Below are 22,282 nucleotides of genomic sequence, written 5' to 3' on the forward strand. Positions count from 1 at the left end.
CGTGTCGTTATTCGTGGGTAACCCTGAGCTCATCCTAGTTACTGAACCTGCGTAGTTTGTTGTTGGGGCTGTCTTTCAGATAAGACAATATAAAATTTCAGATTAGACAATATAAAAGTTTTCCTCGTCTTTACATGTTGTCGTGGTTCGCCTGTAAAAGCGGATTATTCTTTGCTGATTCCCAGCTTCAGCGGTGCTGCTCTGCTCAGCTCCTTGGTTTAATGCTGTGTGGTTTTATTTCATTTATGATTCTGAACTTTGGTAGCATTGTTGCGTACGGTTACACCACATCGACAAAAGTCTCAAAGGCTTTAGTTGAATGTTTTAGTTGGTTTTGCCAAGTATAATCTAGAGAATCAGAATTTTACTACTCGTTAAGAAGTGAGTTGGCTAGTTTACGTCCTTGTTTTCTCATTTAAAAAAAAAAGTCAGAAAACTTTCCAATTTGGGGGCGATTGGCTACCTTAAAGGGCGACTCTTCCAGATTTTCAGAATAGTACATTGCATACTTTTTTTATATGTCTAAGTTTGGCTTTTCCTGTTTACTCTGTCGCAACTGAAACTGTTTATAGAAGCAATTCCTGTGAAGCTTGCTGTCCGAGCGATTACACGGTACACAGGGCCCTTTGCTTTTGGGCAAACCAGCTAATACATTATTTTTAGTTAGTGGTTCATTGGAGCCAATAATTTATACTTGCACTGGATGTTAAAGGAGTACGTTTTACACAGCGGTCAACTTTCCCAAGAGGGACTTAAAGGTATTCAGTTTGGCGTGGAATTTTTGTATGTGGTAAACCAAGATTTAGGGGAGAATGGAATTTTAAAAAGAGATATAATATCCTTTGCCTCTCTGCTTTCCACAATAGTTTACTGTCCAGCTGCCAGAGAATACTGTATTCATATAAATACTGCTAAACCAGTGCATCATCTTCCGTACGCAAAGCTGACTGAAGGAAAGCGCTTTTGATTTCTGATTTAGGAATTGAAATACTTTTCCTTTCAATGCAAATTTAGGAGGGAAAAAGGTTTCTCACAGTGCTAGTCAGAATGGGACAAAACGTAAATTCAGGTGCTGTTTGCATTCTCGTGTACGAGGTATGGGTCATTTATATGGGTTTCTCGTGTTACTTGCAGTTGTTGAAACCAAATAAATATTAACTACTGTTTTAAAAATCATCTTTGTGCTTTGTTGTGCTGTACATCTTTGTGGCTCAGGTTGGATGATTGAGTTTATTGTTTCTCCTCGCTCTATTTCATTGCTCGTTCATTAGCCTTAACTTCTGCTTGAAGAAGTGCATAGTTTCTTCAGAACCTGTGTAATTCTGTAAAGACACTAATAAAGAATTAATCAAGCCAGACCCCGCTGGCTGATCCTTATGCTGAAATACCGTTTGTTTAGGGGGGTGCAACCCAGAGGTGCCTCTACGTTGTCCGTGGTCACAGTGTGCAGCTTCAGTGTGAACAGGGCCGTTTGAATCGGTTTGAGATGCTCGGGGGGGAAACAGGGAAGGTGTGGATGTCTGGGCAGCAATTCTGCTGTGGACCTGGAGAGCTGGATTCCTGGGAACAGTTTCTCATGGGAAATACCGATGAATTCACTTTTTCCTCCCCATATTTTTCCCTATCTTGAATTTACGGGGTTTTAGCATTTTGTTGTCTCGCCTTTAAATTGTAGGAGCAATAGATGAGCATCGCCAGAATGAAAACTCAAAGTATTGTTACCACACTTGAATAGAGTCAACTAAGTTGTGAAAGATTTCAATCTGCGATCAAAGCGGAGGAAGGCAAATCAAACATCCAGCTGGTGGCACAAGAGCAGAATTTCCTTTGAGAGCTGATAAAAAGTGAGGTTTGGGATTGTTCGCGTTTAGAAACCTTTGTGCGGTTTCACTCGAATGCTTTGTTGTGACCCAGATCACAGTGTATTGTATTCGGACGTAGTATAAACTTTGCGTTGTTATTTGTAGCTGCATTAAAGAGCGTGGTTTTTATATCCGTAAAAGTTTCGATCAGACTCTTTTGTGTTAGAAATAAAAAAGCCTTTAGGGCATAGAGTGCTTTAAACAAGAATTTGTTTACTTTTATGCCATATCTGCTTCTGATTTTTGCCTGCTTGCTTTTCAAAAATAATGACCTGCTCAATATGTCATTCCGATATTCAGTCAAGGTGTTTGTTAAAGTTCGTGTAACAACTTGTAATGTACGCCGATCTTGATTACACAGTCTGTATTTGTACGTAGATTTGTCATTGATTATCAGTGCAGTTTCTGGAATATTGTTTACCGTTCGGCTGCTGCTACAGCATAGGCGAGAGGGGTACGATTCTGCTTCGGCCCGAGAAATAATGTTTTCCTTTTTAACTACAGTGGATTTTTAGAATGTAACGCCTGTCAGGTACAATTGAATAATTTCGTACAACTATCTGAACTTCCACGCTTGCTAGCTATAGAATGAAAGGAATATTTTTTCCGATCTTTTGTAAAGCACTTTGAGATCAAGGACTGACTACTACATTAAATAAACCACCACGGTCAAATCTTGAGACCCGAAGCTTTGACACACGTTTTCAAGAAAGTTAGTAGCAGAATAAAGTTTGTGTGTATGTTACTTCAAGACTGAACTGTACGTGTTTGAAATGGTGCTTCTCCAAGAGGTGTCTTTCAGAAACGCGATTGCTCTGGATCTCTGTGCTGCGCTGTGCTGCTCTCCCCCGACGGACTCGTTAGCGCCCGTGCCACGCGATGTAACTCCGCCGCATACATCACGCGCAGACGAGGCATTTTGGGTGGGGAGGCTGGTTTTAACAAACAAACAAACAAACAAACAAAAAGCCTGGCATCAGTGTCCTGCTGCATTCCCTCCCACTGACGGAAGATAAGCTGCGAGTGCTGGTGCGCTGCCTTTGCGAGGCCTTTTTTTAAAACCGCCAGCTGGTGCTAGTTCACGTGGGTGAGATTCGTTTCCTGTGTTCCCCAGGGCCTGGCACCAACTTGAATCGTTCAAGGGGCGAATGTGATGGCAAAGTGGAAGCACCATCTCCCCCGCTGCCTTCATCACACCTTGCCACTCAGAGCCCCCCTGAGAGCTGCTCTTCTGGTGAAATGTCACCAGAAACCTTGACAAAAGGAGAGGTGCCTTCCTCAGCCCAGGTAAGATCGTGGGGGGAAATGCAAAGAAATGTAAATGCAAAGGTGTCTGTTTAATCAAATTCTCCCTGGTTAGGAGTACTTTGAAAGACCGTAATACCTTCTACTTTGGTCTGTTAGTTTATTTCCCACCCCACTCCCTTTCTTTTTTAAATATAGGTTATTGTAAAACTAGAAGTCTGTTGAGGTCAGGGCTGGTGCTGTCCTAATTTTATCCTTTCCGCCTCACCTCAACAGAACTTGCATTCAAAAAACGGTATTTTTTTAAAGTATACATGTCCTTTTTATTGTAAATCCCTTAATTTGCAAAACATGGCATACAAGATTATAATAACGGCATAAAGATAGCCGAGACCCCAGCTATCCGGTGCCCGCTTCTGGTGTTTGGCAGTTGGGTTTCTTATAACTGTCTGAATTTGGATAGAAGCGGGCTGGCTTTCTGTGTTACAGGAGGCAGGAGTTTGACATAAAATCCATAGCTTTCTGTGGTGTTTCTTATTCTTAATATTTTTGAATGAGGCTTTAGTTTCATTAAACAAATGGGTGGAAACACAGATTTTCCTTTGCAGTCACCTTAGAGGAAAGCGAGCTGGCCAGAACGGCTGGTAGCCGCTCGCCCGGTCTCCGGCAGACCTGCCCAGGCTGCATCACGCCGCTGCCTCATAGAGGGCTGCCATCTGCCGCACGCTGGCACATTGCAAATGCTTTACGAAAAAAAAAAAAAATCAGCTTTTATTTATAATTTGGATCAGCGATGCCAGAGAGCATTGCATGAAGGGAACTACCCAGAAGGTGTTTGTTTTCTATGGGCTGTTCTATGTGGAAAGAAAAAGTCGCTACGTAGGGCTAGGGGAAGATTTTCCGCTTCTGTTGTATCTGCTAGACATTTTCTGTCCAGTGTTTCTTTCCTATTGGCCTGAGCGGGAGCTACAGATGCTTAGTGAGACTGAAAGCTGGGTAGTTACCCAGGACCTAAATCGGCATGTTGATTACTGTCTTGAAACGCCAAATCTTGCAAAACAACGTCCCGGTTAACTTGGCTGCTTTGACAGTGAAAGCCTTGTAAAGGCAAGTAGGGTTGCCGAGTCAAATGAGCCTCCGTTTAAAGAAGGGGTGAAGGCAATGCCAGATGGGAGTCCGAGCACTAACTGCAAAGATGCGTTCTTGTAAATGCTTGCCTTAACTTAAGCGTGCTTTTCATTTGCAGGCCACTTACGATGGATTTTTAGCACTTTGGCAGTTCGAGAACTCTGATTCAGGTAAATAGAGGGGAAAAATATTTTTTTTAAAACTATCATTATTTTATACCGGAGACACTGATTTGTACGTGTGTATGTGTACTTCTGTTTTAGATAGGAGTTTCTCGAGATCTGAAGACATGGACATGACCACTGATGGCCTGTTCCTGGATTCACCCCTAGCCAAGAGGCTGACCTGTGGTTTCTGCCGGAGGGTTTTCCAGCGTGCTGAAGAGCTGAAGGAGCACATCCATGAGCACGCTTTCTCCGTGCTTCTCCCCTTCGACTTGGTTGACTGCTCCCGGCCTGGCCTTGCTGACAGCGTGCCTCCTGGCCAGCTCGCCCGCTTCCAGTGCTCCAAATGCCCCGCGAGCTTCACTCTCAAATCAAACATGGATCGGCATGAAAAGACCATCCACTTCAACTGTAAGAAGATGCAGTGTCCTAACTGTGCCAAGCTGTTTCGAGACAAGACAGACTTAAAACGACATCTTATGTCTGTGCACTCGAACGAGCGTACTTTTGTGTGTCTCGTCTGTGGCAAGGGCTTCGGTACACAGAAGAACCTCACTAACCACGTGAAAGCGTGTTACCTGGGCTCTGCCCAGCTGGGCGGGTTGGAGCTTTTGGACAGCGTAGGACAAAACGCGGATCCTGAGGACGCGTAGCTACTGTTGCGTGTGTGAGATGCTGCTTCTAAACTAGGAAAAGCAAATTGTTCCATTGTTCTCGTGCTGCAAATAAACGTACCACAGGTGTAATGCAATAGAGTCGCTCCCCAAAGCTGACCGGGTTGATAACGTGCTGGTTGCAGATACAGCCACGGTGCAATTGTTGTGCAAAGATCACTTTTGTCAGTCCGTATAATGGGCACTTTGGCTCTCTTATTGGTGTGATCATACTGCGTGCTTATACTACCTTAAACTTTTTTTATCAGTAGATCTCAAAGTGCTTTATAAAAGAAATGGTGACATTTTCCTCGTATTCCCGGGAAAATAACGTACCTCCGCTCGTTGAGCGTGTTAGCAATAGAATTAATAACAGAATTCAGTCGTCTGAGTTCTCTTCTAGTGCTGTGTCCCATTAGACGATTCGGGCGTTCCAGGGTTTTTCAGTTCGAGGTTAGGAGCTGTGAAAGCCTGGGGTTGCTCAGTCCTGTAAGCGCTTCGTAAGTCTGGTTCTCTGTGTCACTTAAAGGAGAAAAACATGCTGCTCGTTCATGTGTGCAACAGGGTGTAGTCTTTGGGCTTGAAAGTTGTTGCAAGGCTCGTGTATTTTATTGATGTTACAGTTGGGTATTTTTAGGACTTTAAAAGATACTGGAGTGTGGCTGTGGCTTTCAGGAATTCTGTAAATTTTCTGACTCGTTTGTTTTATATAGTTAAATTAGTCAAACTGAATGTAGAGGAGAGGAGGGTTTACAGAAAAGATCTAATTGTAACGTAGGGTGCACCTACAAAATCAGTAATGGTTGTTACTGGAGGGTAGAAGTCTTACTGTAATTCCTGTTTTATTATATGAAATTCACTCATTTTTTTAAAAGATTAAATATTTCTTTGTCTCTTGCTATATATTTACATGCAAACCCAGACTGTAGCAACTGTTGAACGAAAGCAGCGTAATTAAGCGCGGTGCTTTGTAGCTGCACTGTGTGCAGCACAGCTTTGGCGTTGTAGGGTTGCTTTCCGTAATGTGCGAGAGAGACAGCTGAGGAGGCAGAAGCAACTTCTACAAACGATCGTTAGAGTTCTTCAGAAAAGTTCTTTCTCATCATATTGTTGCATCTCAGGGAGACAAAAACGAGAAAGATTTGGTCATGCACAAAGTGGACTTGAGCAGCCTGGAGGTCTCCAGTGGAGAGTTTTCTTGCAAAGCTCTTTCCTGTGGAAAGCTGGAGGAGGGAGATGAGCTGGTTCCTGCTGCCCTTGCTCCCCTAGAGAGGGAACAGGTATATTCTGTGCCGCTCTGCTCTGCCCGCTCCTGCTGCGAGTGGGGGCTTCGGGGAGACGGCTCCGTGCCGCGTCCGGGCTGGCTTTCTGAGGGTCGGGAAGCCAGAGCTTCCCTGCTTGGCTTAGTTCTTGCTCTTCCTTTGAGCGGGGTGCGGTCAGACTTGAGAATATGCTCCTATATAATCAGTGCACACACCATACTTCAATCATTTTTAAATTTTTCTTGTTTTTTTTTTTCTTTTTTCTTTTTTTTTTTTTTTTTTTGCAAAGTCACGTTCATTTTTTCCGCTCTCGTTCCTGTTGACAACTTTGGCATTGTGGATCACAGCTGTCTACGAATGTGTATAGTTTATAGTCTGTCACCTTCCCTTGTTACGGATGTCAGTTTAATTGCCTCGTAATTTATTTTGCTCTTAAATAACCAGCAAGCGAGGAAGGAGAAAGCTGAGCTGGAAGAGAAAGTTGTGACCAAAATCAGTCGTATCTGGAAATTTGGGAGCACCATGGTAGGATTTGTCTGAATTGGAAAAGTAAGATGCCAGCAAAGTAATTTCAGCAAATTTTAAAAGGCTTCCTTCACGTGATAATAGTTAATGACGTTTCGTGTTTGTTCATTTTTCTCATATTTGAGAATTTAGTTCAACATGGAACTATTTTTCTCTAGTCAGGTCAACTCTAATAGGGGTTTAAGTAGTATTGTACTTGGCCTGTACATCAGAGTGCTTCCTGACTTCAGCACTGAGAATTTCTAGTGTTGCCCTTCAGGATCAGGAGTAGGTTTTTCTTAAATGTTAGAAACGTAGGGTATGACATAGCAGAGGCTTACAGAGTTTGTGTAGGAAACTTTATGAAAGCAGGATTTCTGCGTTAGAAAACGGCATGGGAAGGTGATGGGAAGTGCAAGTTTGACAGTTAAATTGCACCTTAAATTTATAAGTTTAAATATAATGAGGATTAAGTGGACAAGAATTCACTTAAAGTTTGAGAATTCTCCGTAATAACCAAATGAGGGTCGTATTTCCGTGATTATTAACCACATATCGGTTTACAGAGTCAATACAACGTGGCTCTGTCAGGCGGTATATTGGTAGTGCTTTTCCTTCGCTCGAGTCCGGGACGTAGGAGCCCGTTTCATTTAACAGCCTCGGTGAAATAAGTAAAGTTACTTGAGATGACAATACCAAAGGCTTTTTTCGAAGCATTATTGTGTTGGTTTTAAAAATGCACGTCTTCTGTAAATGTTTTAGTGAAGTAAGTATGTAGATTTTTACTGTGGCGCTGTTTGTGTTATGTTCTCCATTTCTTGCTGCTGTTCTTCCTATTCCTGTGTCCAGTAGCTAGTTACTAGCTAGCCACTCTTAATGGTCTCGATGATCTTGCTGAAGATTATTTCTTAGGACCTTAATGCTGCTATACTAAGCTCTAGAAAATATTGTCATTTAGACAAAAGATTATACTCGTACCAAAGTTGGTATGTTGCTCATTAAATATATGTACTTGCGGGTGCATATATTTAACAGTACTGTGAAAATGTTAACTCTGCAATACAGTTATTTTTCTAGCAATGTTGTTTTTCGGATGTTTACTTTTGTAGATACAAGAACTAAATATATGGCTATTTGGTGAAAAAATAGTTTTCAATAAAACTAGAGCTGCAAAAAGTGTTCTGTGACTTTTTAAATATAAGCATACTAGAAGCTGAAAATGTTATCCTCGAGCGATTTAAGCTGAATACAGGCAAAAGTAAGCATGAGGGACCTTGAAACCAGAAAGTGTTGCGAATACGTTGTTGGAAATGCGTTTGTTTTGGGAATGGGAACGTGTCGATGGGTGTCTGTGCGTGCCGGTAGCGTGCCGGTGGTGCGGGTTGTGCCCCCGCGGTCCGGAGCTGCCTTTTCAGCTTCTACAGTCGCTCAGCCGTAAAGCGAAGGGACAGGCAGGGACAGTGAGCAAGAGGAGGCATCTGGTCATTTTGGAAATGGCGGGATCGGGCACAATCCAGCGATGTAGGAAATACGGGATTTTATGGTCTTCTCTTCTCTAAAGCACTTTTGCTTCCTAATCTTGGTATCTGGTAACCGCGAGTCAGTTTTTTCCAGGGTGAGGTGGATAAACCTGACTTGCCGAGCAGCTCGTCCTGCCGGCTGTGGTCTGCACACGTGGCGTGTCGGTGGTGGTCAGGACTGGCCGTGGCCTTGGAGCGGCGGCAGGAGGATTGCCTGTCCCCTCTTGGCTTCCCTTGATCAGCTTTTAGCTCGCTTACCTTGTCTAGACTCCGTAGGAATAGGTTTATAGCGATCCTGGGGAACATAAGTGTTTGTGTGGCCTACCGCTAATAATCGAGCCGTTCCAAGATCAAACTGGAAACGTATTTATCATAAATAGCTTTGTATCGTAAAATTAATACTTGCTTAAGACTTCCCTGTAGGAGAAAGTGGGCTCCTTGCCTCTGACTGTATAGACAAGGGGGTGTCAAATCCAAAGGAGAAAATAAAGCAAAAAATACTTTTCCTGTAATATAAAAGAGTTTTCATACTCTATTTGTTTTTTAAAAAAAAGAGTTATTGCAAATCAGAAGTTGGGTAGAAGGGCTGCGCAGCCCAGCCGAGCTGTGAGGTTGTCACGGAGAGCTCGCGCAAGGCTCTGGGCATCGACCGCGCTGAGCCGTCTCCTCTGGGGGTTCCCGGAGCAGCGCAAGCGCGCGCGTGCGTAGTCGCTTGAAACCAGCCCTCCAAAAGTCTGCCCGCTCGCGGTGAGTGATCTTTACTGACGGGTGCATAAAGTATTCGTAGCGTTCGCTTTCCCTCTGGTCAGTATTGCAGGTGAGTGGTGAGTAGGCTTTTTTTTTTTTTTTCCCTCTCCCCTTGGGCTAGACATTCCTCTCGACGGCTTTACAAATGTGCTGAAAAAACCCCACCAAAGCACCAAAAAAACCCACCCGTAGGACGGACCGCCACAGTTGCTGGGCAGCCCAAAGCAGCAAGTTAGGAGCACGAGACAAGAATATAAGAATAGTAGATCCAATTCAAACGGCTAATCAAAGGGAGTATTTTTTCCACAAAGTTACCTGTGCGGAGGATATGTTTAATCCCAAATAGTCGAAACAAGTGCGAAAACAAAATTCATATCATGGCAACTTTTAAGATCTTGAACCATGCTTTTAGTCTGCTTTAGAACAATAAAAAACTTCCTAGAGGACTTTTCTAAGATGGGCTCGTGCTGAAATGTTTGTTCTGATCAGGAGGGGTGGCGTTATTTGGCGATGTCTCGGTAGCACCCTGTAGTTTGTGCTTTTACACGAATGTCATTACTTTTCACATTTTTTTTTTATCTGTATTGCAAATACAAGACAAAGAAAATGTTAAAAACAAAAGGAAAGAGGCCCACAACTGGGCATTAAAGGAGGCAACGCGGAGTACGCGGGCCTACGGACTTGCTTAAAACAGGCCGTTTTTCAGCAGCTGCTTTCCAGTGCTCGGTGTAACTCCCGGGGCGGTGTCTGTGGTGTACTGAGAGCACGCGGTTGCCTTCAGCTTGTAGGGCCTTCGTAGGAGAGAACATTTCAATAAGCATCTACAAATATTGCAAAGTACTCGGTACGCTGGGAGCCATATAGCTGGTCTGGTATTGCCCTTATTCCCTTAGCTCCCCTACATAGACTGTTTTCATTTACCAAGAGCCATTTACATACGCGATAGCGTACTTAAGGTGATTAACTAGAACTGGTGTTCTTTTTTTCCCCTCGTTGTTATGTAAACGGTATGTTGCTTTGAGAAATGACAATAATTAGGAGAAAAGTGGGTGAAAATTAACATACTAATGGGAAGCAATAGAATTGTTAGAAGGTGGAGATTTAAGATCATATCTACACGGACAGTCGCTTCCAGACTTACAGTGGGTGGATGTCTTCAGGGAATAGCAAATGCTCTGTTTTCACCTGCTGTATTTTGCATATTGGGCTTTCGCTTTGGAGGAGGAGATGCCACCACGGCTGCCATGCGCGTTCTTCTGGCAAACGAGACCCTTGGGCTGGCGGCGCTGTGCCGTCCCCTGGCTCCGCTTTCTGCGCGCTTCTAAGGAGACGGCGAGAAGAAAAGAATCAACAATGTCAGAAAGACTTCAAAGAATTCATCCCTTCTCTAGTTCAGCAAAATACAATTGGAAAGGACAGCAAAAAGGTCCATCGAGGGCTGTATACGGTTGTCTTGTAAGGAGGCTTGCAAGGGTCGCGCTGTAATTCAGCATTATGCGTCCCTTTGTACGTCTGTATCCGTGCCGCAGTGGTAGTACCAGCCGAGCTGGATAACGTAGCGTGCGTTTGCTGTGACCGTCCTCTTTCTTCTGGGTAATCCTTGGTCTCTGCACCTTCACTGAAGTACTCCCGGAGCGTGTGAGGATGTTCTTGCATCGCCCCATAAATAAAACGAAAGCGTGTGGCACAGTCAGGGTGTTAACGTTTGTGGTCTTCTGTTCCCAGCTAGCTACTTCTTCCACAAATAATAGCATTAGAATTTTACATCTTGATATTTAGGATAATTCATTAAAATAAATCAGAATTATAGCGGATTGTCAGCCCTCTTTTTTTGCCATTTAGCAAGCGTTAGGCAATGTGTGTTACAGGCCCTTCCTAGTGTTTGTGTATTGGCTTGATCAAAAGCTTCTCTGATGAAGGTACTTGAAGTTCTTAGCTTTAATAATACAAGTGCAATAACGTAGTATAAAGATAAAAAAAAATAGTAGCTGGTTAAGAGGTGAGAGCATAAGTTCACAGTGAACTAATTTAGTAGTGAAATAGTAAACGAGAAGACTGACCGTTTTGAGACATTCTGAAATAATCTGCGTGTTTTGCTTGCTCTCTTACAGTCAACGAGTTCACAGTCATCAGGAAGAAATTCAAGTGCCCGTACTGCAGTTTTTCAGCCATGCATCAGTGCATCCTGAAGAGACACATGCGGTCCCACACGGGAGAAAGGCCCTATCCCTGCGAGATCTGCGGGAAGAAGTTCACCCGCCGGGAGCACATGAAGCGGCACACCTTGGTAAGCGGGCAGGCGCTGGGTGGGAACGGCAAAACACGGCTTGTTCAGGTTGAAGCTAACAGGAGCTTTATCTGGCTTAGCGCCCTATTTTGTTTTCCCCTCTGGGGCTCCTCTGAAGGCTTCTCCCATATTTTTTTTTTTTCCCCCCACCTTTCAGAGCGCCCGTGTTTTGCTGCCCTGCGCTAACCTCCAGCGCAGCCTTCTCCTTCCCATGCCACCCTGACTGCCGGGGGAGCCTGGCCGTTAGGCACGGGAGGTGGAATAGCTAAGGCTGTCTTCAGGATGGAAAAGGAACCTTTTTTAATAGGTTGAATGACTCGATGCAGAAAGCTTTAAAATAAGTTGCTCAGCAAGGAGAATTCAAGGCAAAGCTACTCTGGTCTGGCAATGCTTAGTTATCGAGAATAATGTTACGCCTTAATAAAGGCGGCTGCTCAAAACCGCCCAGGAGGCTGGTGCTGCTGCCTGCCTTTTCGCAGCTCCTTCAGAAACAAAAGTTTAAGCCAAATTTTGCTTTTTTTTCACAGGAGAATTAATTTGCCATCCTAAAGTGGTTTCTCAAAGCTTGGTATAGAGGTGATACTGTGGAAGAGCAAATAGTTTCTATGTAGCTGTTTTGGTAATGCACGCCAGCAAGTTCTGCTGCCCCTCTAATTAAGCTTGTAGTGAAAACTTGATTTTTTATTTTTTTTTTTAAATACTGGGGATGGTGCCTTTGAGGTTCTAATACAGTGAGATAATAAAAAAAAAAATCAGAAGAGTGTTGACAGTTTCAGTGACTACGAATTGATTTATTGAGGTAATTTAAATACCTTTATTTATATTATCTATATATATTTATATTATCTATTAAATTTTGAACGTAAAGACTATCTTACCAGAGGAGGTGTGCTTAGACTAGTTAATGTTTTCCTGGTTGTAATTCTCCAAAAGCCACGAAGAACTTTAATGCCCTCATCCCAGTCCTGCAAGCGGGCGCATCCCCTCGCGTACCTTCCTTCAGAGGCACTTTAATAGCGGTGATGCAGCTTGGCTCAAGTGTAACAAAATTTGCGGTTCCGTTTCTTGCTCTATAAATTTCTATACTAATGAGAATCAGCGTATCTTTACATACCGTGGGGAGGGCAGGAAAATGCGTTATACCCTCCAGGAGTGAAACCGAGGCGATCTGCAAATTAATTTTAGTTCTCGGTGTGTTGCTGCTGGAGTCCCTCGAGGTGAGGGACTTGGGTCTGTTCGGTCTGAAGTTCGAGTTCTGCTACACGCCCAAGGAGATGAAATCCGCTATCTGTGAACTCGTACAGGAGAGGCTGGATGGGTGTCTGAATCTCTGTGCGACTTCTTTTCTGTCAGGAATGAAGGTGGTTTAGAAAATACCAGCTGGATAACAAATTTTTAGAGCCAATTCCTGAAAAAAGTACAACGCTGGCAATACAGGTTTGTTTTAATTTCCAAAGAGCCGTAAATTACTCCGAGGTATCTTGGAATGGGCGCGCTAAAGAAAAAAGGACAGGGATTTGGGATTTTTTGGGGTGCTGTTGTAACTAAGGCCTTAGAAAAATTCCAGTTTCATTATTTATCTGAAGTTTCTTTTGAGATGAAGCTACGAAAAGGGCCATTTTCTTCTATGCAAATGATGCGTGATCTTCATTTACAAAAGCGGTCGCGCAGGCTGTCTGAAGTGCTTGTGGCAAGATTAGCGTCTGGATTTGTGTGCTTTGCTTGTCTTGCCGTCTTATTTCTGGTGCGTCTGCCGTTTTTTGGCTTAATTGTCAGCTTTCAGGTAAATCTGTAAAGATGAATGCTGGTGTGTGCCAAATAAAAATACGTGTTATAAAAATAATGTGTAGGAAAAGGAAGTAGGTTTGACATGCCAAACCCCGTGTCTCTCACTTCCTCAGCTGATAACCAGAGACAAAAGGGACTGCTTTAGTTTGTTTAGCTCACATTAAAAAGCGTATTTTTAGGATCTTTTCTATAAAATTTCAAGTGAATAGAAACGCTTGTTTTCTTTGAATTGGAATATTAAAGTAAAACCAAGATTTTCTTTTGAAAATCTTTGCATCTCGGGCGATAGGTCTGTGTGGTGGCAGAGCACGAACCGGGGTTGCAGGCTGTGTCCAGAAGGAAGCGCTGCCCCTCTAATGCCCCCAGGGCTTTCAGCTTAAAAAAACTTCACCAGAAGCTCCTTGGTTCTAGGTTGAAGTGACTTGTCTGCGTTTGACTCTGTGTAGCCTGAACTTTCTTCCCTGCTCTCTCGCAGCATCGCAGGTGACTGCAAACTGCTTGGAACTGGGAGGATACATTGAGATGGGAAAGAGTGGTTTTGTTTGCATACTGAGCTGTTTCCTCGCAGTAGCGTTTTTAATTTTTTTTTTAACGTTTTATTTTTGAAAATCCATAGTGAGCTTGACTATTACTGCAAGCATGGCACCACATAGGCAGATTGCTCCATCCCCGCTGCCGCTGCAAAAGCGTGTGCCTTGTCCTGGGCAGAGCGGCTGCCCGCTCGGCCGCCGGCCGGTTGTCCGCTTGCAGCAGATGCCGGCGGCGCGGCACGGCTTGCCAAACGGCGGTGCCGCCGCTTAGCCCCGGCCCCTCGCGCCGGGATGATCAAGGGGCTTACGTGACAAGTTGCTATGGTGTTCAAAACCCCACCGTCTACTGCCGCGTCCTTCCACGCGCGTGCGCCCGTTTGGATGAGCGCCCAGCCATCTGCTCGGGGGACTGCCGGCTCTCCGCCACCTCCCTTCCGTATTTCCTTGGGGTGCTGGGGTTCTGGTGTCCGGGAGGCAGATCCAAGCAGCGAGCTTAGTCCTGCTGCAAGTGCACGGATTTCAAGCTCCGTTACTAGTTTTGCAGCAGGGAACACCTTGTCATGCCAGCTGGTTGCCTCCATCGTTTTATTTCTGATAACTTTCCCTTTTTTAAAATTTTTTTTATTTTTTTCCAGAAATTTAGGATGTTGCCAGCATAATGTTTTACCCTCTCTCCCTTGGAATACTGGTATTTAGTCAGTTAGAATATGGTCTTCCTAATGACATTTGCAGATACTGAGGGCCAAACGCCGTTTCTGTGTTTAATACTTACTAATTTGGCGATAAGGGAAATGAGATTAATTTCTGCTCAGCTGCATCCAGTAATATGGTTCACTTCGAATATGCTGCCTAAGCTGTCGGTGTTGGGAAAGAGGGAGAGAGGTGATGAGTTTTTTAACAGATTCTTCAATTACGCATCGTTTTAGTACCTGTTTTATAATTTCTTTTTTGTATGGCTCTTTTAGCTCTTATTCTGCAGCCTTGACCACCTTCTGTAATCCTGTTCAGCTTTTGATGCCTGAAAATCATTCATCTAACAGTTAAAAATGAGTGATACCTGTTGAGGCGGTTAGATGGCTTCGACCAGCCCTGGCCAGCTGCTTTTAAAAAAGCTTACACGTATTTTAAAAAAAAAAAAACGAAATGCAATGACTTTGCTTGATGCAGTTGAAGAGTACGTCGCGGGGACTAGCTCAGAGCAAGGAGAACCTGAAGCCAGAGCACATCAGAAGAGCTCGCGGGCTTTGAACGCGGTCGGGACCGGTGCGGTACAAAGCCCGAGCGAGCGTAGCGAGGGCTGAGGGGGTAAGGTGGGTCAATTTGTCCTCTTCCCAAATACCTTCAGCTCGGCTGGGTATCCCGGATGAGCAGCGAGCGCAGGGTTACGGAGAATTTGGTTGTGCGAGCAGGCGATCCCGTGCTGGGGCAGGAGCGGGGAACTGGCCTCGCCAGGCAGCTGGTTTAAAATAAAAGAAAAGGCTTTTCCCACGCACAGCGTGTTTAACCGGCAAAACCTTCCCTACAGGCCGTTGTGAGCATGAAAAGAATAAATGAGTTAAAAATGGATTAGGCACTGGCGATACGTGCCCAGAGGCGCTGGTAGCTGATGGTCTGCGTGAAACGGCTTGCTCAGGACGATCCAAACCACTGGTCGCTTGACCCAAATCACTGGTCGCTGGACAGCGTAGTACAGGGGGGATCCTTCTCTGCTTCCACACCGCTTCCAAAGCGTCCCCTGCTGATCAGTGCCAGCGACAGGGCGCTGGCCAGGGCGAGCTCCTGGGCTGTCCTGGTGTGAAGCTAATATATAAAAACGTAAAGAATATAGATATATAAAAAAGTGTGTGTGTGTATATGTATGATATATATTGGTCAATATATATCATATATTGGATATATATTGGTCAGCCCTGAAGTAGTCAGGCAGTTGGACTAGATGATTGTTGTAGGTCCCTTCCAACTAAACTATTCTATATATAAATAAAATTAATATATATGTATTTTCTATGGGGTTTATGTGTGTGTATATATATATACACACATATATGTATCTCTATATCTATCTTTTTTATAGAGATATATATAAATGAAAGTACCTGATGAGGCTCCTCATGGTGGAATTCAGGAGTTCTCGCTGCACTGGTTGGCTTTTTCCTTTGGGAGAGGAGCAGGTGAACGTTGTGAGCAAGCTCCTTGCCTCCCGCACATGGCAGAAGTAGCTAGCGACAGATTTCACCTTTGATGAGGTGGTTTTGCGTTTCTCGGCGTATGTAATTTTGTTCCTTGTGTAGTGACGTTTGAATCTTGAAGTGATTTCTGGTATCCTGCAGAGCATTTTCCCACTTACCGCTTGCTCGGTAAGTGTGATAGCCCTGCGTGCCTGTTATTCTTGGACATAAAATGCAGCATGATTTATAGAACAGAAACTTTTGTGACAAGCCATTTTTCAGCCACCAAAGTAGTCAGAAATAAGGTTAGAAGTGCATTCGGCTGCATTTTTTTGAGATACACGGGATGCGTTAACGGTGCTCCTACTCTATGGTTCTTGGCAGCAGCGGGATCAGGAGCGAGACGGCAAAATTAGCGTGGCGTTAACGCCGGTTGGATCCTGGGTTGTTCTGCTCTGGTCTGCAGAGAACTGGTGCTTGGGGCTGGTGGAGTTTTTCTCTTTTTTAAGGTTTTTCTCGTGGTGATGGTGTAATGCAAATATTGCACCCCAGAAAAACAAAAAGAAAAAGGGAGAAAGACATCAAGTGATAAAAGTTCCTCTCAAAACACCTAGTTTGATGATCAAAAGGCAGTCTCAAAAGGGCTTTCCACTGTATGACACCATTACAGGGTTGAATTAACCGTGGTGGGTTTAAGTTTGGCAATGAAAGCCCGTCAGGATCTCGGCTCGCCGTTGTGGGCTGCGGTGGTTTTGCCTTTGCAGGACAGGGCGGCGTGTCCGTCCCTGCAGCTCCCGGTCCGTCTCCCTTGGCATTAATGTTTCTCATCGTTCTCCTTTTCCAGGTCCACAGCAAAGATAAAAAATACGTCTGCAAAGTGTGCAACCGAGTGTTCATGTCTGCGGCCAGCGTGGGGATTAAGCACGGCTCTCGCCGCCACGGAGTTTGTGCCGATTGCTCTGGTCGAGGCATAGCTGGTCACCTGGACCACAACGGAGGAGAAGGCTCTCCGGACGAGTGCTACCCCGGGGAAGGCCAGTACATGGAAGACCCAGATGACATCAAAGTGGAAGGAGACGAGGAGATGGGAGACGACGACGACATCAAGTGGAAGGATGACGTAGGAATGTCACAAGATGATGTGATTTTAGATGATGACAAAGATGTCGACTCTCCGCAGGAGCAGGACAACTCGGGGGAGAACGACAAGGATTTTACCTGGATTTCTTAGGGATTTTTTTTTCGTTTTTTGTTTCGCTCTGTTGTTTGTAGAGGGAGGGAGGGTGGGGGAGGAAGGAGTATGTTGGAAAAACTAAGTAGCCTTGTTGTCGTCCATGTGTGCAAAATAACTCTTGTGTTTTCTAAACAAGTCCTTCTCTGTTCCACTCAGATACTGTCTTAGCAGTGTCGCTGCCAGCGACACGACTGACTTCGCCTTCCCCCTTCTCCCTCACGAACGCCCCCGACCGCGGCCGCCGCTCCGGCCGAGCCAGCCAGGTTGCGTGCAAGCGAGGGAGAGTTTCCGCAGGTGCGAGCGCTGCGCCGTGGGGAGGCTGGGCAAAGCGTGCGTCCTCGTACCCTTCCCGCCCTGAACCCAACACCGGGGATTTTTGTGTCCGAAGCAGGTTGTTTTTTTTTTTTTTTGGTGGTGGTTGTTTTTTTTAACACCTTGTCTGTGTGCGAAAATCCCAGCAGCAGTGGAATTACAAGCTAACGTTGTGCAAGCAGATTGATGTACGTGTTGGAGGGCGTCCCTGGATGATACAGGCCTTTTGCAAAGTTACTTAAAGAGAGTTTTTATTATTTTTTATGGAGCCAAATCGATCAAAAGGCAAGTCAGATTACAGCCTTACAAATTGCTGTCTTAGATTCTTAGCTTCCAAAAGAATCGCCATCAAATAAAGAAAAATTATGACGTTTCTTGGACCTACTGGCGTCTTACCCATGTCCCATCTTCCAGCCTTGGTTATCCGCGGTCGCCGAAGTGCGTGTTGGTGCTTCCAGAAGTACCCTTTGCTGTAAAGGACACGGGTAATTCTCTACCTGTCGTTCTTCTCTGCAAATATCTTCACTTTTCTCCTTTCGCTCAGCTGCCTTTTTCGTAAATATATGCAAAACCGAGGCATTTAGCAAAGTGCAGGATGAACTGGGCAACACGAGGAGCCAAGGTGAGGAGATGCCAGCTGGGTGGCGGTCTTGCTGCTCCCATCCCGCAGACTTTGGTGGGGCCAGAGTTCCGCCTGGGTACGTTGTTCTTCCTTGCCACGCTAAAAGATTTCATTCATGGTAGGCGTAACGCCTGCTTAGTTCATGCCGAAAACCCGTGGCTGTAGCTGCGCTGTTCCATGTACATTTTCAAATAAACCTTTTTTTTTTTTAATAAGAGCCAGGTTTCTCTCCCAGCGTCTCCCAACAGACTCTGCAGGGCTGCTCCAGGTAGCTGGATTCTCCTTGTTCATATCGGCCACCGTTGCCTTCTTCCAGCTGCACCTAAATAACAACAGCAACCAAGTGGGTTGGAAGTGTCTTGTTCCCGAGAAGCAGCTTGTTTTACCCTTCAGCTCTTCGCTTCTGGTGCTTTTTTAAATTAAAAAAAAAAAAAAAAAAAGCCGAAGACCTCACTCTTTCCTTGCCATGGAGCAATTTTATACGACGTCTGTGACGACGGTATCTTGAAACCTGCCAGGGAAGACAACCTGTTCCCAGAAAGCCAAATGATTAACGGTGCTATTTTCCTCCCGTGGCGGGACAGGCGATCCCCGCGGGGTGGAGAGCGCTCGTGCAGGTCTGGTGGTCCTTAACCGAAAGCGTGGTTCCACCCAGCAAAGGAAATAAGTATATTGTCCAACAAACCCCGGTACAGCAAATAATCTTGAGGATTTAAGCCACTCGGTGCCAGGATTTGGTGGAGCGCGGTGGGAGCCTTGGTCCTGGCAGCTGCAGCAGCCGGTTCTTTATTCATTCCCCCATTTAAGTCGCGTCCTGGGTTTTGGCGTTGGGTTCCTCTCTCTGCTCCTCACTCCCTTGCAAACGTTGGCCGCCTTCTCTCCGCGTGCGTCATCCCGGTTCACGCTGACGACCGCCTCCGGGAGCCCCCGGCGGCTCCCAGGCTCCTGCTCTGTCGGTCTGAGTGCGCAGCAGTGATTTGGAGACGCGGCTCTTTCCTAAAACCCTCGCTTCGGCTGGGTGAGGCCACGGGAGCGCCGTCTCTGCTGCTGCTGCTCCTCAGGCTTGACGGAGTTAAGCGGGACTTGTTGCTTTCAGCCAGCGGGACTGGATCACCCTCGTCTTTAAACACTTAAAGGGTAGAACGGTAGGGACAGGCCGAAACATTTTTATTAAACTGTAAAAAAAAAAAACCATGTAATTTTGCATTTTAGCTTCTCGTGAAGCCCTCCTACCGTATTTAAAAAGCCGTAAACAAACCCGGTATTTTACGATTGGACCTTTGTATCCTTTTTCCCGGCGGTGGCAGCGGCGGGGGGGTCCCAGCGCGAGGTCGCTGATTCCCTGCCCTGACTTTCGCCTCTCGGAGCGTGGGCTCTGTATTTATTGTCACTTATCCTGTAAATACGGAGGGGGTAGGGGGTGCCGGCGGTCCCAAGCTTGCAGCCTCCCCTGTTGCGTGTAGACAACTACATACAGTACTTCAAGATAGCCGTAGCTTTGCTTTTTATATGTAAAAATCTATTAAAAAAAAAAAAATTTAAAATGCAAACCGTTCAGAAGCGCTGGGTTTCTGTGACATTCCGTCTCGTCCATCCCCTCCGCTGCCGGTGCGTGCGGCCGCTGTCGTCCCTTCGGTCCCGGTCCTCCTCTTCCTCCCCGACTCCATTTTTGTCATCGGAGTTACGGGGGGCTTAGCTTTACTTTGCAATTCCTTTGGAAATAGATATTTTTCTTTCCTTTCCTTTGTTTTAAAGGGGGGGCAGTAAGCCAGGCGGCGTTCAGACGCGTTTCCTCGTAGTGCCACTTCGAAGCTCCTTGAGCTGCGGATGCAAAAAATAAATCCAAAAAAGGAGAGAAAACCGGAAAATCCACGTAAAAGCGAACTCCTACGATGTTACCGTTATAATCTAGCACGTGCTTCTATACTACTAACGTACACTATATACACACCAAATAAACCCCTTCCAACACCTGATGTATATTTTAAGTGCTTTGTTTTGACGGAGGCGTGCAGATTTGGAAGCGCAGGAATTCATCTTTCAACCTCCGTGCTCCGTCGGGCGCTTCGTGAGGCTTGGGTTCGAAAAAGGAATTTGGGCTTTTTTAATGCTGAAACTTTATAAAACTCTTATCAGTTGCTCCGTGCGACCGGAGCTCCCGGGCTCCTCTCCGGGCGCATCTCGGATCCGCTGCCTATGCAAACCTCTGCTCTTCGCGGTTTAAACGCAAGCCAATAATTCTGCCTGTTCTACCCGACGCTGGCTCCAGTAACCTCTAGCGTCTCGTCTTTCTCTTTCCCTTCAGGGCTTTGTATACTTCACTGAGGTTCCCTTTTTTTAATTTTTTCTAAATATATATATATGTGTGTATATATATATATACAGATTGTTTCAAAAAAATAACTCCCTTATAGGTAAAAAATGGAAACACTTGGTCTCAGTAACTTGCGACTAATTTTTTTTAAGTATCTATACAGACTTGTAAATGTTCCTCCCTCAGTTTCTTTATTATCCTCATGGTTTTGTTTTTGTTTGGTTTTTTTTTTTTAAATACGAAAGGGTGCCAGGAGCAGAAGGAGCGGTTCAAGCCGTGCTTCGCGCCCGGGGCGCGAACGGTGTGGCCCTGCCCTCGCCCGGCCCCGCTCTGGCGTCGCCTTCGGGGAGCACCTTACACGGCGAAGACGCACGAGGCGCTCGCGCGGCCGCCCGCCGACTTGTTCTTTCCCCCAAAAAATTCCTGAGAAATCACAGATTCCCCAGTTTTGCGTATTTTAAGCTCACCCGAAAGCCTCGCAGCTGCAGAGTGGTTTTGTGCCGAGGGGAGGGGGGCCGCGTCTCGTGAAGGTTGGCAAAGCGACTCTCCTTGGTTTCCTTTTATTTTTAATCAAAAATCGGTGTTTTGGACTACAAAAGGAATATTTTTCGTACGAAAGGAAACCTGCTCTAGCATTAGGTCCCGTTCGCTTTCTTCCCTTCCACTCCCGCCTTCAAACACCCCGCTCCTCCGCCGCGGGAGCGGCGTCGCTTTGGCGCGGGGCGGGAGGAGCGGGACGGGGCTCGGCCGCTGCCCCCGCGGGGGTCCCAGCTCCCCTGGGGGGTCCTGGCTCCTGCGAGGGTCCCGGTTCCCACGAGGGTCCCAGCTCCCCCAGGGGTCCTGGTTCCCCAGGGGTCCTGGCTCCTGGGGGGGTCCCCGTTCCCCTGGGGGGTCCTGGCTCCCATGAGGGTCCCAGTTCCTGCAAGGGTCCCGGTTCCCTTGGGGGGCCCTGGCTCCCGCGGGGGTCCTGGTTCCTGCAAGGGTCCCGGTTCCGTTGGGGGGTCCCGGTTCCCCTGGGGGTCCCGGCTCCCGCGGGGGTCCCGGCTCCCGCAAGGGTCCCGGTTCCGTTGGGGGGTCCCGGTTCCCCTGGGGGTCCCGGCTCCCGCGGGGGTCCTGGTTCCTGCAAGGGTCCCGGTTCCCCTGGGGGTCCCGGCTCCTGCGGGGGTCCCGGTTCCTGCAAGGGTCCCGGTTCCCTCGGGGCTCCCAGTTCCCGCCGGCACCGAGCCCCTGCCCCGCTGCTCCCTGTTTTGCACATCGCCCTTAGGAAAGAAACTCCGTGAAAATAATGCAAAAACTGGAATTTTTTGCAATATTATGAAAGATAATCTTATTTTAGCTCGTTCTGTGAGATGTGCAACTCCTACGAAAGCCATACTTAATGGTTCTGTTTATTTTTTAGATTCTATATTGTGTTCTGAATTTCTGCCTTTTTTTTTTTTAGTTCCGCGTAGTAAGAGTGCTGTGTGTATGCTTTCATATATATTTATTTTTCAACGTGCTTTAAACCTGTCTGCAAAAATAAAGCTAAACAAACAAACAAAAAAAAAATAAAGGACAGCGTTTGAAGATTGTTGATTATTTTTTTTGCTGGGAATATTCTATATTATACTGACTTTATATTAATTATTATAAACCTGTGTTTGTATTGAAGATGTGTTTTAATATTTTGGGGAGGTTGAGGAGATTTTAGTAACCAGGAGTCGGCGGGAGGACGTGGCTGTGTTGTACTGATTTTCTGTCAATGTAGTTCAGGTAAATAGGACCTTCTTTTCTAGTCGCTCTCCCGCTTTGGCGGCCGCCCGGGCGCCGGCGGCGTGCCTCTCGCTGGCCGTTACCTCGGGGGGGGATTTAGCTTAGACCTACTTGCAAAAATCAATCAGTTTCAATAAATTGGGAAATTGCTGCTACGATTCTGTCTTGGGGTTTTTTTTTCCCAATATGG

General features: G+C 45.9%; 1 protein-coding gene across 9 annotated transcripts in view; it reads left to right on the forward strand.

Moving 5' to 3' along the window:
• ZBTB46 (zinc finger and BTB domain containing 46) overlaps positions 1–22,247 on the forward strand; it is a 60,156-nt gene extending 37,909 nt beyond the window's left edge. For 8 of the 9 annotated variants that reach the window (XM_087750229.1, XM_087750236.1, XM_087750228.1 and 5 more), the window contains 5 exons: positions 2,977–3,149; positions 4,354–4,405; positions 4,499–4,810; positions 11,197–11,372; positions 16,703–22,247. In XM_087750229.1, the coding sequence (XP_087606355.1) occupies positions 2,977–3,149; positions 4,354–4,405; positions 4,499–4,810; positions 11,197–11,372; positions 16,703–17,089 (1,100 nt within the window). In that variant the 3' untranslated portion in view covers positions 17,090–22,247. The remainder of the gene's footprint in view (positions 1–2,976; positions 3,150–4,353; positions 4,406–4,498; positions 4,811–11,196; positions 11,373–16,702) is intronic. The other variant, XM_087750237.1, reaches the window with a different exon arrangement.
• The last annotated feature ends 35 nt before the right edge of the window (positions 22,248–22,282 follow it).

This window comes from Nipponia nippon, unplaced genomic scaffold, assembly GCF_047370975.1.
Source record: "Nipponia nippon isolate SJK-2023a ecotype South Korea unplaced genomic scaffold, ASM4737097v1 scaffold_13, whole genome shotgun sequence".
In the NCBI taxonomy this organism is placed as follows: Eukaryota; Metazoa; Chordata; class Aves; order Pelecaniformes; family Threskiornithidae; genus Nipponia; species Nipponia nippon.